The 17,759-nt window shown below is 35.8% G+C and overlaps 2 protein-coding genes across 2 annotated transcripts in view; one reads left to right on the top strand and one right to left on the bottom strand.

The window, feature by feature from the left end:
• LOC131947365 (uncharacterized) overlaps positions 1–17,759 on the top strand; it is a 253,332-nt gene that overhangs the window by 43,475 nt on the left and 192,098 nt on the right. The window lies entirely within an intron of this gene.
• LOC131947443 (uncharacterized) lies at positions 1,885–17,731 on the bottom strand. The gene is made up of 11 exons (XM_059308655.1): positions 17,624–17,731; positions 15,899–15,923; positions 11,912–12,091; positions 10,895–11,081; positions 10,330–10,485; positions 9,253–9,344; positions 6,772–7,380; positions 6,253–6,305; positions 4,596–4,746; positions 3,220–3,358; positions 1,885–3,037 (listed from the first exon to the last, which is right to left on the bottom strand). Exons 1-11 carry the CDS (start codon positions 17,729–17,731, stop codon positions 3,013–3,015), a joined length of 1,725 nt encoding a protein of 574 aa, XP_059164638.1. The 3' UTR covers positions 1,885–3,012.

Here is a 17,759-nt window from a genome sequence, read left to right as displayed (position 1 = left end):
AATACTTACAATTTGTAAGTGTCTACACGACACGTATAATACACAACATAATTCACATGTGATCTTTTTATCTTATATACATTGCTAAATGAAGATACATTGATGTTCTGTACACTATGTGTTTACACTTACTTTAATCGTAATTTCTGTTAAGTGTTTGACGTGTAGGAAAAACTTTCTTAAACTATTCAACAACTAATTGGCTGCCTTTGAAACTGGAAGTAAAAAACTGGAAATTCCGCTTTTTATCTGTTACATTAGCACCTCGGTGCACAACAACTCATGGGACATAACTGTGGCTGTTCTTGTTTTTTTTTGTAGCTCCCCTGCGATCATTATACTGAAAATTGCGCCTTTTTCGGAGAATAATAATTAATTACATGAATTTTGAAATACGTTCCGCAACAATTAAACAAAATAAACCGGGAATGATCTCCCCTAAACTTTCTCGAACATTCTTATATAACGCTACGGGGGAAGGCAACTCGGGATATACAGACTCTAATACACACACATACACAGATACACACACAGACATTCGGACAAGATTGCAAAACTATGTTTTTCAGACTCAAAGAGGTGTAAAACGTCGAGATTTGCATTTTTTTTTCGCACGATTACAAGACTTTCTCTATACTTCGTACATACAAAAAAAGTAAAAATATTTCTTAGGACACTGAACACACAAGATACACATTACACACTCGAACTCTGACCTCTTAGAGTCTACGAGGGAAGGTTGGTCGCCATTAATAGAAATAAACATGTACTAAACCAAGTCACTGACAGTTATGTTAGTGGACTTAAAGATCTGTGCTAGGCCTTACGAGATGTATTTCAAACATAACATCAACACAAATAATGCGACGTATAAAAAGTTTTATATATAAATAATTTATATCTACTTGAAAATACATCTCATATAGAAAGGAAAAAACAACCTTGCCAACTATAAAATTAAAGAAGTAATTCCTTTATGAAGTTTATGGTTAACTAAATGCCGGGGATGTGCTAGTTCGTATGTCAGTACATCTGTTTGATTCTTTTTCTTTGCACGATTACAATACTTTCTCTATACTCAGTATACGAGAAAGTAAAAAGCAACAGCAAGTACATAACTTGAGCTACGAAGTAAAAACTCTTATGTTATGTACACTAATGTCACTTTATCAATAACACACCGCAAGTAGATCTACAGCCTATTTCTTGGGTTACTTATCGGCGCCAATTCAGAACCAGGCATATGCGAGGCGCCCATACAACTAATGTTTCTTTTATTCCTGCTGTATATGAACCGTCAACCACCAACAGATCAATCTTAATTCACAAGTCTTATCTTTACTTGAGGTGTCATGGGGTGCGAAAAAGATGATTAAGTGTACAGAACAATAAACACATTCTCACACAGCTTCAAGAACGTTAGTACGAGTCAAGATAATCAGCATTACATAAGTAGGTGTCAAGGTGATCAGCATTACATTTGTAGGAGTCAAGATAATCAGCATGACATATGTAGGAGTCAAGATGATCAGCATTACATTTGTAGGAGTCAAGGTGATCAGCATTACATATGTAGGAGTCAAGATGATCAGCATTACATATGTAGGAGTCAAGATGATCAGCATGACATATGTAGGAGTCAAGATGATCAGCATTACATATGTGAGAACATATACTTAAATACCCCGGGTTGATAAAACAATATAAAAACACTGTGGATAAGAGTAGAACTGCAACTAAAAAATGAATAATCAAACTTCAAATAAAGAATAACAATAGTTGTTTATTTAACAAACACTGTGAACATTTGTGAATATTATTTTTTAATTACTAGTAAAGAGGTCCGTGAGCAATAGGGTGATTGAACTTATACTTTAGCTTTATCTTAAAAAACAATCTTTAAAGAACAAAGAAAACAGTAGCTAATTAAAAAAAGTTAAATATCTGAACTGCAAGACTACTATTACAATGTTCCAACTTATAAATTTGTTTTTCATGCCATTTTTTTCCCATGCAATTTTTTTCAGTACTTTAAAATAGTTAATACAATAGAGTTGATGGCTAAAATCTTCAAAATGAACACAAAAATGCTTTGATAATAGTGCTGGATAATAGCAGGATCCCTTATTTTTGTAGGTAATATTAAATAATACATGAATAATTAGACATTCAGTTAAGTTAATTTTTATATCACATTGTCTAATCGATCTAACTTGGATACATTTCTTGTCCTGAGCAATTAATCATTAGAGCATGGCTTATCGTAAATAGATTGCTGTTACAGTTTTCGATTTTGCAAAATTGTATCTTCATAGTTGGTCATCGTGACGGAACCAAATCCTTTACACTTCTGGGTGGTAAAATCCCTAATGACGTTGAGACTCTGGACAATTCCAAAAGGACCAAAGAGCCGCCACAGGACACTGGGTGTCGGGCGCGCGGTTATAAACAAAGATGCACCGGCAAGTGACCAGAAAATTCCCTGCTATTCCAAGGAATTCCTTTCTATTCCAGGGAATTTCATGCTATATTTTTTAAAAAATAACTTCAACGCGTATAAATCGTTGAACAAACTTGGCAAATTATATTAAATCACAAAAAACAGACATTTTAAGGGCTACCATTTTTTAAAGTGAATCCTACCCTAATATTCAATTCCCAACTGAAACTTTAAAACACTGAAACTTAATGTCATGTCAGGAATTCTTTTTAAACAAAAAATTAAAATATTTCATTTTTGAGACATTTGATACCTATTTTGTTAAAAGTCTCATTACTGATTTTAACAATTTTTAAACACAAATTATTCATTTTTAATTTATAGCAACCAACAAAAAAAATTTAAGGAATTTTAAAAAAATTATCGTGGAGTTAAAACAAAAAACAGCATGTGGGCTGCCAAAAAAAAAAATTAGTAAATTAGTAAAGACGTTGAGAGACTTGGCCAGAAAACTTGCTGGTGTGAGCGTCACACGCCTTTGACTTAAGCCGCTACATTCAATTCAGCCGCCACTAACCATTAGGAGCTGGAACCAGGCTGAAAAACAAAAGCTAACGTAAACAAAGGAATTGGAAAAAACGTACCACACGATTATTACTACTTATTGACATTGTTAAATTTAAATAGCAGAAGCCATTTTATACAAAGATTTCTTTTAATTTAAGGACACAGCCGTTAGACACCAAAGTTGATACCTACTTAAAACAAATAAAAATTACCTTTTCTTCCATTCCAGATAAAACAGGATTTTATTTGCCGCTATTTCAATTGCTTGCTCTTTGTTTTTTTCTTCGAAGTGTTTCTTTTGTATTTCCATCAATTTCGCTTTATTGTAAAAGTGCAGCGATATAATGACCACTGTAAAAAAGGTTTGACAAAAATAATACTAATATATAAAAGCCCTGCAGCGAACTTCTCTCTCTCTCTCCTCCTACTCTTTCTCCCTCCCCCCCCCCCCCCCTCTCTCTCTTTCTTAGCTGAACTATTGAAATATGCTGAGTGGCGTTGTAAACCTAGCGGTAGAAAGCTTTGAGTTCAAATCCGGGCTCAAGACAGTAGAACGTCCCCGAGTCTACCCAGCTCTGATGTATATTTAACTTGGGTTAGGGAAAGTAATCAATCACGTCTAGAGTTCAAATCCCGCCTCAGATCCGTAGAACGTCCCCGAGTCTACCCAGCTCGGGTTAGGGAAAGTAATAATTCACGTCAACGAAAGTAAAGGCGACTGAGCAAAGTGCTGACCACAACTTCCCTTAATATGCCGAGGTCAAGAATGTGACCTACTTAGGTCTTTTTAATTTATTAGTACTTGTATGGCCTACAGCTATATTTTATTAAACGAGGGAATTTTCCACGAGGCTCATGTGAGAGTATCCACAACTGTGCTAGTGAATCACCCTAATAGTCCTTGACCTCTGTGTCGATATCCCATAATCCTTTGGTGATAGAAATATAAAAAGGAGATTTCAGAACACGAGGGGCGCAGAGGACACCCACAGAGAGAGAGAGAGAGAGAGAGAGAGAGAGAGAGAGAGAGAGAGAGAGAGAGAGAGAGAGAGAGAGAGAGAACCCATGACATCCATGTTACCTTAAAGTTCATTAGTATATCTTATCTTGTGTTCATAGTGTAGGTTGTGTTAGTTATCAAGTGTTAATTGTAGTTAGAGGTGATTATGTTTTTCTTGAAATTGTAAGTTGGGTTTTACATAATTAAATAGTTTCTGCATTGTATTTTTTTTACTTAACTTAAACTTGTTAATTTTTAGAAGTTGTGGATCTGATTAAAAGTTCTGTTAGATTCTTTGTATTTATCATTTACCCTAGACATTAGATAGCGAGTTTTTATAAGGAGTTTTGTTTCTAGTAGTCTTTTATAGTTTTCATTTAGGTTATCAGTCCAGAAACCATTTCCCGAAAGAATTCGGATGATACGTTTAATAAATTAGATGTAGGAACACGTAACAAGAAACATATAAACTATTTCATCCGCTCAGAGGATCACCAGAGGACTCAGGGAAAGTAAGGCAGATCACGTAATCCCTTCATATGCTGGGGTCATAAAAAAAACTAAATTTGTAATTATAAAATAACTTACACAGAAAAATCAAGAGAGTGACTATTGTGACAGCATATAATACTGTGAGAGTATTCACACACACTGTTGATTCTGCTAGAGAAAGTGCGCTGTCAAAAGATTTTTCTTGAGCTACGGCGTTAGACACAGTAGCATGAAGCAATATCACGATCTATAATAAAAATGTTAAACATAAGTCAATCAGCCAGCAGCCTACCACCCATTCACCCAATCCGACCCAACCCAACCACCCACCCACCCGACACAACACCACCCCACCCAACCCCACTCAACCAACCCATCCTATCTCAAACCTACCCCACCCAACCAACCCAACCAACCACCCCACCCCACTAAACGAACCCAACCCAACCCAAACCAAACCAAACCAACCCGACCCAACCAACCCCACTCAACCAACCAACCCAACCAACCAAACCCATCCCAACCCAACCCAACCCAACCACCCAACCAATTACCCTGTCAGCTATGTATTACTAACTTATCAATTAGATTCGTTACCAAGACACCGACCCAAACATCCACCCATCAACAAACACAACGACCCAAACATCCACCCATCAACAAACACAACGACCCAAACATCCATCCATCAACAAACACAACGACCCAAACATTCACCCATCAACAAACACAACGACCCAAACATCCATCCATCAACAAACACAACGACCCAAACATTCACCCATCAACAAACACAACGACCCAAACATCCATCCATCAACAAACACAACGACCCAAACATCCACCCATCAACAAAGACACCGACCCAAACATCCACCCATCAACAAACACAACGACCCAAACATCCACCCATCAACAAAGACAACGACCCAAACATCCACCCATCAACAAAGACACCGACCCAAACATCCACCCATCAACAAAGACACCGACCCAAACATCCACCCATCAACAAACACACCGACCCAAACATCCACCCATCAACAAACACAACGACCCAAACATCCACCCATCAACAAAGACACCCAAACATCCACCCATCAACAAAGACACCGACCCAAACATCCACCCATCAACAAACACAACGACCCAAACATCCACCCATCAACAAAGACAACGACCCAAACATCCACCCATCAACAAAGACACCGACCCAAACATCCACCCATCAACAAAGACACCGACCCAAACATCCACCCATCAACAAACACACCGACCCAAACATCCACCCACCAACAAAGACACCCAAACATCCACCCATCAACAAACACAACGACCCAAACATCCACCCATCAACAAACACAACGACCCAAACATCCACCCATCAACAAAGACACCGACCCAAACATCCACCCATCAACAAAGACAACGACCCAAACATCCACCCATCAACAAAGACAACGACCCAAACATCCACCCATCAACAAAGACACCGACCCAAACATCCACCCATCAACAAAGACACCGACCCAAACATCCACCCATCAACAAACACACCGACCCAAACATCCACCCATCAACAAACACAACGACCCAAACATCCACCCATCAACAAACACAACGACCCAAACATCCACCCATCAACAAACACAACGACCCAAACATCCACCCATCAACAAAGACATCCAAACATCCACCCTTCAACAAAGAAAATGATCCAAACATCCACCTATCTATCCAACTTTAAACCCACCTGTACTAATCTGTTTTGCCTGAACAAAACGAACAATATGCCATATGACCAAGCTGTAAGACCATAGGTTAACAATTAATTGTAAGCAACAAACAATAAAAAGTCGATTCATTTATTTAAAAAACTAAAAATTTGAATTTACAATTTTTTTAGACGTAGGTCTGTCTGTATCTATATGAGTTTGGGTATGTATGCGTATAAGTGTGCAGGGTATGAGTATGCTTAGCTAATGCGTATGTGTACCTGTACGTGTATGCGTATGTATGTATATAAATTTATATATATATATATACATATATATATATAAAATATATATATATATATGTATGCGTATGTATATATATATATATATATATATATATATATATATATATATATATATATATATATATATATATGCGTATGCGTATGTATATATATATATATATATATATATATATATATATATATATATATATATATATATATATATATATTTATATTTATATATATATATGAGTGGGGAGTGATCCTACTCACACAAGGTGGGGGCATCTTCTTGACGGTAGAGCTGGCCATTAGCAATCTCCTCCTTAACGTCAGGCCCATCCCCAGCGTTGACAAGCGTAGCCTCACACAGTCGTCGGTTGAAGCTGAAGGCGAGCGGGGCGTTCTGGTGTATGCACTCGGTCAAGGTGTCCTTCCACGTGAAGTCCTCCTCAATCAGGGGGCGGATCTCGTACTCCAGGCTCCTGATCTGGTTCGTCCCCAGGCTCCTGATCTGGTTCGTCTGCAGGCTACTGATCTGGTTCGTCTGCAGGCTACTGATCTGGTTCGTCTGCAGGCTACTGATCTGGTTCGTCTGCAGGCTACTGATCTGGTTCGTCCCCAGGCTCCTGATCTGGTTCGTCTGCAGGCTACTGATCTGGTTCGTCCCCAGGCTCCTGATCTGGTTCGTCTGCAGGCTACTGATCTGGTTCGTCTGCAGGCTACTGATCTGGTTCGTCTGCAGGCTACTGATCTGGTTCGTCCCCAGGCTCCTGATCTGGTTCGTCTGCAGGCTACTGATCTGGTTCGTCTCCAGCTCGAACATGTACGCTCCCTTGGGGGCTCGGGTAATAACAGTCTTGCAGCTACCGGACATCAATTCTGAAACATACAAACAGCATGACTGAAACATACAAACAGCAAGACTGAAACATACAAACATTAAGTCTGAAACATACAAACAGCAAGACTGAAACATACAAACAGCAAGACTGAAACATACAAACAGCAAGACTGAAACATACAAACAGCAAGACTGAAACATACAAACAGCAAGACTGAAACATACAAACAGCAAGACTGAAACATACAAACAGCAAGACTGAAACATACAAACATTAAGTCTGAAACATACAAACATTAAGTCTGAAACATACAAACATTAAGTCTGAAACATACAAACATTAAGTCTGAAACATACAAACATTAAGTCTGAAACAAACAAACAGCAAGACTGAAACATACAAACAGCAAGTCTGAAACATACAAACATCAAGAATGAAACATACAAACAGCAAGTCTAAAACATACAAACAGCAAGTCTGAAAAAACAGCAAATCTGAAACAAACAGCAATTTGAGTCAAACAACAAGCATGAAATACAAATAGCATACAAACTAAAAGCCATTTAATATGTTTAAGTTAATTCTATGTTTTGAAATTGTTTACTATCATTCTTGCAGAGCGAAAAATAGAGCCACGGGACACAATTCAAGAAATTCCGACAATGGAGTTACGGCCCTTTAAGTTAAAAAATTCTTTTAAAATATATTTTTTCAGTACAACCCTGACCCTTCCCTGCCCTCCACTAAACATTTCATCACCATTAAAGTTAATATTTGACGTTTCATGACCATAACTCTAACACTAACACAAAAGACAGCATTTAACTCTAACAATATCCAAAGAGTAAGCATTTAACTATAACACTAACCCAAGAGTCAGACCTTAACTCTAACATTAACCCAAGAGTCAGACCTTAACTCTAACACTAATCTAAGAGTAAGACCTTAACTCTAACACTAACCCAAGAGTCAGACCTTAACTCTAACACTAATCAAAGAGTCAGACCTTAACTCTTACACTAACCCAAGAATCAGACCTTAACTCTAACACTAACTAAAGAGTCAGACCTTAACTCTAACATTAAGCAAAGAGTCAGACCTTAACTCTAACACTAACTAAAGAGTCAGACCTTAACTCTAACACTAAGCCAAGAGTCAGACCTTAACTCTAACACTAACTAAAGAGTAAGACCTTAACTCTAACACTAACCCAAGAGTCAGACCTTAACTCTAACTCTAATAAAAGAGTCAGACCTTAACTCTTACACTAACCTAAGAGTCAGACCTTAACTCTAACACTAACCAAAGAGTCAGACCCTAACTCTAACACTAACCCAAGAGTCAGACCTTAACTCTAAAATTAAAAAAGAGTTAGACATTAACTCTAACACTAACTAAAGAGTCAGACTTTAACTTTAACACTAACCCAAGAGTCAGACCTTAACTCTAACACTAAGCCAAGAGTCAGACCTTAATACTAACACTAACTAAAGAGTCAGACCTTAACTCTAACACTAACCCAAGAGTCAGACCTTAACTCTAACACTAACCCAAGAGTCAGACCTTAATACTAACACTAACTAAAGAGTCAGACCTTAACTCTAACACTAACCCAAGAGTCAGACCTTAACTCTAACACTAACCCAAGAGTCAGACCTTAACTCTAACACTAACCCAAGAGTCAGACCTTAACTCTAACACTAAGCCAAGAGTCAGACCTTAATACTAACACTAACTAAAGAGTCAGACCTTAACTCTAACACTAACCCAAGAGTCAGACCTTAACTCTAACACTAACCCAAGAGTCAGACCTTAACTCTAACATTAACTAAAGAGTCAGATGTTAACTCTAACACTAACCCAAGAGTCAGACCTTAACTCTAACACTAACCCAAGCGTCAGGACTTACTTCTATTTGCTGACGATATGTAGTGGGTACCGGTTTCTAGTCTGGAGAAAGACGTCTGCCAGTTATTGATGACGTCACGCTTCCACTTTAATCTAAGATTGGAAATAAATAAAATGTGCCCAATTAAATGCCCCACCCTGTTAGAAATGAACACCAGTTAACGTTTTCGTAAATCATTTGAGTATGCAATACAGAGTGGGGATGTTAGGGTATGGTTAGGGTCCGTAGAGTAGGGGAGACGATATCATGGTATGAACTGGTGATGTATCAAGGTCAAAAAAGTGTTTATTATTTAGGTTTTTTTTTAAGGCAATTCAAAACTTTGAACTGATCTTTTTATTGATATAAAATTTAACTTTTAAAGCAATATTATAATACAGTACTGTTTAAAGAATAGTCAAAAACATTTTCTTTGTACTACGACCTTTATCCATATGTTCTCTGACCATAGTGGCTTTGATCATTGGTGGTTAGACCATAGTGGCTTTGATCATTGGTGGTTAGACCATAGTGGCTTTGATCATTGGTGGTTAGACCATAGTGGCTTTGATCATTGGTGGTTAGACCATAGTGGCTTTGATCATTGGTGGTTAGACCATAGTGGCTTTGATCATTGGTGGTTAGACCATAGTGGCTTTGATCATTGGTGGTTAGACCATAGTGGCTTTGATCATTGGTGGTTAGACCATAGTGGCTTTGATCATTGGTGGTTAGACCATAGTGGCTTTGATCATTGGTGGTTAGACCATAGTGGCTTTGATCATTGGTGGTTAGACCATAGTAGCTTTGATCATTGGTGGTTAGACCATAGTGGCTTTGATCATTGGTGGTTAGACCATAGAGGCTTTGATCATTGGTGGTTAGACCATAGTAGCTTTGATCATTGGTGGTTTGACCAGAGCGTGACTTGGCCATAGTTCTTTTGTGCTAAGATAGTCTCTGACCACAGGTGGATTTTCAAGAGTGGGGGTTTGTTCACACGTGATTTGTCCATATATGGTAAGGATTAAGAAACAAAACAATACTTACTTTTGTACCAGAACAAATTATTGTGTGACGAAACAAAACAAGACTTACTTTGGTACCAGAACATAGTACTCCGCGCCCCAACCGGAAGTTGGTATGGCCAGGAAACTGGCAGTTGAGTGGAACGACACCGGCATAAACACCGTCATCCCAAAGTTGAACTTTCCTTTGGCGACAATAGACGTGATGGGGCCACTGATTGATGTTCTGGGACACAATGAGAGCGGTTTAAAGCAGACATTCACTGCTCACGTCATCAACATCCACAGTCTCACGTCATCAACATTCACAGTCCCACGTCATCAACATTCACAGTCTCACGTCATCAACATTCACAGTCCCACGTCATCAACATTCACAGTCTCACGTCATCAACATTCACAGACCGATGTCGTAAATATTAACAGTCCGACGTCGTAAATTGTCATAGTGTATATTTGAAGCCATTGTCGAGACGGCAGATATATCCGCTGAACCTACCGATATGAAGCGCTAACTTACAGAAAACGAAAAGACTTACAACTATACTATTTCCGCTGGAACTTCCAATATACAGAAAACGAAAAGACTTACAAATATTTCCGCATGAACCTTCCGATATAAAGAGCTAACTTACAAATATTTCCGCTGGACCACGTAAGTAGTGACCTGCAAACGGTCGAGAGCGACTCTTTCAAAAACCGGGTTTCGCCACATCGGATCCGTGACGTAAACATTGAATTTATTCATCATGGTGATGGGTTGGCCTTCAGGCATGTATGGGAACTGTACAAGAAATTCCACTCCCATTTGAGAACCTTGAGCTGCAGTGGGGGAAAATGTGGAGCTTGTGAACTTATGATGTCTACACCATGTTTACTTTTAGACAAATGTTTCACTAATATAGCCCAACTCTCCGGCTGAGTATAAAATTCCTTAATCTGTTAGTAACAGAAAACTAGTGAAAAATCACGATATAGCGTTGGTTATTATTCCAGAATTTTACAGCAGTAACAAAAACCAGTAAAACCATGGCGTAGTCTGCTGAGCCGTTCCGGAAACCACAGGAAATACTGTAAACCATCATTTATTTGCCGCCATATTATTTAAAATACATAATGTTTAAAAATGTGCTTGGACTGATTTTAGTTGCATTTTGTCCTATACTGTTTTGCTAATTAGTTTGTATTTCTAATTATTTTAAGTGTATGTGCTAATTATTGCTGCACTAAACATTGTTCTAGTTCTTCTTACTACTTTTAACTTAGGTAAATCTAATCGTCTTATTTTACAAGATCTAAATCTAGTTGTCGCAAATCTTCTGCAAGTTTTTTTTTTCCCAGGTTTCTTTAAAAACATCAATTACTACACTCGAGTTTATTAATAATATTTAGATGTAGTAATTGTGTTAATACTCTGTCAATTAAACTTTAAATTAAGTTAAAACATTAATTTTTATTTCAACGGTTAAATAAACTATGGTTTACAGTAACGAATTTTACCGAAACTCAACACACATTATCAGATAATTTCCGACGCTATATCGTGAGATTACCCGGATGTCTACACAGACTTAGATATCTAAATTCTAGATCTAGAGCTAGATTCTAGCCTTCTAGATGTCTATGTGTCTTGACTCTCTAGACAGATTTACCTTCAACCTTTGAGATTAATCCCAAGCACACAATAGCTAACATGTTGATCATCCTTGAAAAATGTGTAGGAGCCATAAAACTGCTTGCTTGTATGCTCGATGTACACAATAAATGATTAGCCTTCACACCCTGGTACAAAACTTCAGGCAGTCGGCCGAAAAGGGCAACATATTTAGGTGCTGAAGGTTACACATGGATATCAGTATCCTAGCAGGCTGGGTCTGTTCAAAGCTCGTGTAAACCAGCGCCTAGTGAGTTTCTGTTCTGTGTTTGCTTTTGCGCACCAAATCTTTCGATTTATTGTTGTGAACCCATTCATTCTACCGAACACCACCATAGACGTACCAATGTAAAGAGCATAACTCTGTATGAACAAGTGAACCCTTTCACAAAATATTCGTTTTTGTCTAAATCAAATTGATAATTAAGATAAAAACTACTTTTAAATGTTGGAATTAAATCTGGTTTTCCAACAGCATTAAATAGAATAGAATATATTCGGTAGAAGTACAATATAACAATAAACAAGTTAATTAAAAAAGTCTAGTGACATTTATGCGCAATTTCCTTATGTTATCTAAAAATAGCTCTGACGTATAATGCTGGGATGCGTTCAAGCTAGAAGAACAATCGGTTTGTAGGTGTTTTTGTAATTTTAAAATTTGTGACCAAACGAGAGGATATTTTTGAAAACTTTCTTCGGCAATATTGCTCTAAATTATGGCAGGAATCGATTGGTACATGTTTCAAGTCGCTAAGTGGTCTGGTTGACGAGATATGGGCCAAAAACTGCTTTTTTCGAGGTTTTTTGGCTTTTCCGGGAAATACATGAAAGAAACCCGGAATTTTTATAGCCTATGCTCATTCTTGTAACTTGCTTAACATAATTGCTTTTGGAACTAGTCATCGATATTGCTTCGTTGAGGAGGAGATACGACTTAAAGCCCGGACACACATTCATCCATACATTCATCCATCCATCCATCCATCCAGAAATGACGCGTTAATAAACGCAATTCTCCAGAATGGAAATTGCGCTAAAAACAATTTAAAAATGTCAGAGAAAATCCGAAATAGGTCATTTTGGGTAGTCATTTTTATTTAATTTTGTCTGAAGAACTATACATCGAATTTGACAGTTGAATATCAATATATAATTCGTTAAATACATGCCTAGATATTTTTAGGCATGTCTTTATACTATTTTTAATTTTAAATCAACTGAAAATGGGACAGATGAGTCTAAAATTTTGGGATGAAAAGAGACTACGTTGTACATTTCAAAATCGCCATTCAAATTAGTAAACCGGAAAAGGATGCTGAAACTATCCAGCTTCCTGTTTAGTTAAAAATTAGGATTTGTAGGCCAAATTTTAATAAAACATATTTAATTTTTCTTTATTGGTTGCGGGCGGCAGCCGGCGTTATGGGTCATCGAAACTAATGTACGTAGATGCTAAACAAGTATTTGTAATAAATGCATTTATAAATACAATTTTGAAAGAGATTCTTTGTTATTGGGTTAAAATAAAAAGACTACTTTTGAGGATTTAATTAAAGTATTGGCGTTTGAAGTCTGATATATTAATAATGCATGCGTAATTAATTAAATATCTGTTGGAGTTGGCTTAACTAGTAATGTACAATGGCAATGCCTTAATATATTTAGCTTGAAATGTAAAGAAAATCTCAAGGGAACTTATCAAGATATTTAGACATCGAAATATATTTTATTGTTTATGTCCCTTATTGTAGTCATAATTGGCACGAATCTAAACTAGTTGGCTGATTCTATTTTAATGATTTTAAGACTGAAATATTGAAATACACCTAAATAGAAAACAGCTATTCCTAACGTATGCAACATTTACTGAGCAAAATAGACTGCATTTTACATTGTACAGATGACGTTTGCATGCGTGTATGAATTAATTTCTACTTTAAGTAGTTGCATATTGATGATTGCCGATTGAGATCGTTATAGCCTTGTATTTTAAACATTATGTTTTGTGTTACTGGCTAATTTAATTTAGTTTATGTACAAGCAAAAGGTTAAAGTTTAGGTCGTGTTGTTTTATTAAATGCAATATCTTCTTAATTTTTGGTGTAAACAATGTGAAATATGTTGTCCAATATATCAAAAGCTCGTTGTTTTCTGTTGTTTTTTTTCTCCGGAATTAAAATTGCATAAAAGGAACAAACTTGTGGTCTGCCCATATTTTTTAAAAAATAATATGCTATACAATTATCTAATCATTTTTTTTATTAACGGCTATATTCATTGACGTTAAAATTTAACACAAAAAACCCGGATAATAATTATCTACAATCCCACCGATTCTTAGCAGAAAATATTCATTAAACTTAAGTTTTGAGAATAACCGACAAGTTGAATGTGAAACTTAAGCTTTGGGAATAAGCGACAAGTTGATAATTAGGTCAACAAAGTAGAAAATATAAATGTTTGTTGTAGTTACTAAATGTGTCTTTATTTGGAATACGTATAAATCTTTGTCACACGGTATTATAATTCAAGCGATGAGTTTTCCGCGAAGTATTTTGCCTAAAATCAAAAAGAAAGTTTGCATGTTTTAAAGTTTTTTTCTCCCTTAACATTAAATTTCTCTTAGATTTATTTCTCATCTTTTAATATGCATTCATTATTGATTTTCTTATGAAAACAAAACTTATTTTTATTAAATTAATATTTTTTTAAATCTTGGAATTTCTTGAAGGTTTTACTATTAAGCAGTTATGCAATTGGACATTATTAAATGAATTATGTTAGAGAGCTGACAAAGATATCGTGCCAGTCAAATGACATTAACTAATTGTATTTATTGTTTGATAGGTTTTGAACAAGTAATACACGAAATTTTATATGAAAATTAGTCAAACATGTAATGATACAAAATGACGAGATGAAATATATACAGCTCTACAAATTTCGCAAGCTACAACCCTTTTAGGTTTCATTGAATTGAATTATCTTTAATAACGTAGGCTGTTTCAGGCTTAAACCTTTCATTTTAATGATCCTTAGAATTTACCTTCTCAGAAATAAAAATATTTTCTCCAAATATGGAACTAATCTAAAGACGTATAGGGAGAAAAACATATAGAATCACAAATAGTAAGTTAAGTGTATTAAATTCTGTAATCACAATATTTAAAATTTGGTTTTGGATTTCCAAATCGACAATCGCTCCAGAACTTCCAGGCTACTTGTGAAACTGAAAGGAAATAAGCGGGAAATCCCGCTACAACCATAAATAACACAAGGGACAGAGCAGTCGCAGATTTCATAGTCTTAGTGGTCATTCAAGGGTCCATATGGACGTCTGCATGTTGAATTTAACATCAAAAGAAACTTTTTTAAAAATAATATATATATATATATATATATATATATATATATATATATATATATATATATATATATATATATATATATATATATATATATATATATATATATATATATATATATATATGCTAGCTGTACGTCATTGCTCGCTATGATGTAAAATAAATTGAAAGTAGCACTCTGAAGAAATAAGAATAACCCCACAATGCAGACCGACTAAATGATGTATCACTCTAAACAAAACAAATGAACAAATTATACACACAGTACAACAAAAAAGAATGAACGCAACATCATCTGTTTTGTAATCCTTGTTAAAAATAACCAATGTTACATAATGATTCCTAGAATGTTAATTAAGACAAGCAAACAAGGGGAAATAATCAATCTCTGAATATAAATATCTATAAATCTACAAATTTAATAGTAAATGTCACAAGAGAGCAATAATTACTTTAGTATGTAATAAAATATCTAAACGCTACTTTATTTACAAGAATATGTTGTCTAAAATCAGAATTTTTTATATATATATATATGTTGTCTCTATAAATGCTAAAATATTACAGCATAATGACAGTTTTTTAAATCAGAGTTTGTATAAAGTTATTACAATTACCCTTTGCAAACTTAGGTGGAACATTCTAAATAATAGAATACATATAACTAAAATATTGGAACAGTTAAAGTGATTGTGGGGTTATCATGTCTGGGGGTAAAGTGGATAGAGGGGGAGAGAGGAGGGGGTAGATTTTTTTATTTTTTTTATTTTTATTAATTCAATTCTTTTAAACATTTAAATCAGTAATACCGCAACATCAATATCCAGAACGTATTTAAAGTTCTAAATCTTGTCTCTTTCCCCTCATCTTTCACACTGCAACCTTTTGAAAACTCAATGCGACCACTACAACACCCTTTCAACTAGTCAACTTAAGTTGTTTTCCTACATAGAAAATGCTTCACTGTCCCATTGACCCTCTCTGAAAAATTTCCTTTCCTCTCCCCACCCAGACTTCTGACACTTTCATTTGACCTTCACCTCTTTTACTGTCATCCTTTGCAAATTTTTTTTATAATCAAATACATGACATCATGTAAATATTCATTATGTACATTTGCAAAACCTTTCGTTTTCATTTGGTGTTCAAAATTATGTTAAAAAATTTGATGTTGATGTACTTGTTTTAATTGCAAATAAAAGTATTTAAAAAAAAAAAACTAAAATATTGTTCTTGCATTTCAGATCATTCATTTTTTTAATTAGCTACTGGTTTTTTTTTGCGTTCTTTAAAGATAATTTTTAACATTATGATAATGTATGGGTGAGATCACTGTATTGATCACACACCTCTTTAGGGGGATCAACTTCATTCACTACTGTCCGGACACTCTAGGTCAATTATCCTACCTATACCTAGGTGTGATTTTAATCTCGCTCCACTCACAAGGCCTGTCCTGTTTTAGGTGGTGAGGTGGGGGGAGGGGAACCAACTCAGAGTTCTTTAAATACGTCCCCCTCCCCCCCCCCCTCGAAGAGATGTCTGGAAGAAACTCTGATAATCCTAGATTACGGACACAGTCCACGAAAATTGCTTACTGTGGTGTTAGTTAAAACCTTTGATAATCACAGACAACGAACTCAGTCCAAAATGTTAACTAAACCCAAACAATTATGTTACAATTAATTGCATTATAGCTAACTTCTTCAGACTATGGTAGTAGTGAACGAGTGAAGGGGGATAAATGGGGGGGGGGTGAATGTTGTTGTTACTTGGTACCCTATCCCGCTCGTCCTTGTTCAGTTCTCGTGCTGTGAGTTGTAATATTCCGGTTTGTACCAGTTTATGAAAGGATATATAATGTGTATGAAAACGTGTGTGATGTCCACAGTTTCGTCAAGATCTCCAAGGTTAGTATAGGTTAGGTCTATCTATTCTAGTTTTTAGCCGCTGTATCATAGTTTTACTAGCTTGTGTGTTTTGTGTTTAGAATAGACTGTGTTGTGTGTAGATAGTGTAGCTAATATTATTTTTTTTAGTCTCAACGAGCCTTTGTTTCATTCAGTCTTATTTTGTAACTCGTTTGTTGATGTTTTATAGATCTATGTTGCGCTACGCAACGGATCACCCGAAAGGCATGTCTGTGTTTACAATAATAGTTTAATATGTAGACCTATTTACAACGCTGTTTTTCATTAGTTCATTATCAATTGGGGTAATTCTCATTACGTTATGCATTACATTTTCCTTTGCACTAAATTAAATAAAATATTTTTTAGTATTGAATCAAATGCAGTTTCATCAAATTTATTTAGAACAATCTGAAAATGAATTAAGATTACCTCATGATCGAAATTAGGTCTATGTCTGGAACTTTGATGAGTGTTGGACTGTGTGACATAGATTTGTGTAGTTTTCTTGTAAGAGACTAAATCATCTTTGAGAGCCATGTTAACAGGACGCCCTGTATCTTAACTG

The sequence above is a fragment of the Physella acuta genome, unplaced genomic scaffold, assembly GCF_028476545.2.
Source record: "Physella acuta isolate Inbredline_101_S28 unplaced genomic scaffold, ASM2847654v3 ptg000592l, whole genome shotgun sequence".
In the NCBI taxonomy this organism is placed as follows: Eukaryota; Metazoa; Mollusca; class Gastropoda; family Physidae; genus Physella; species Physella acuta.
This window is presented reverse-complemented; position numbering and strand designations above follow the sequence as displayed.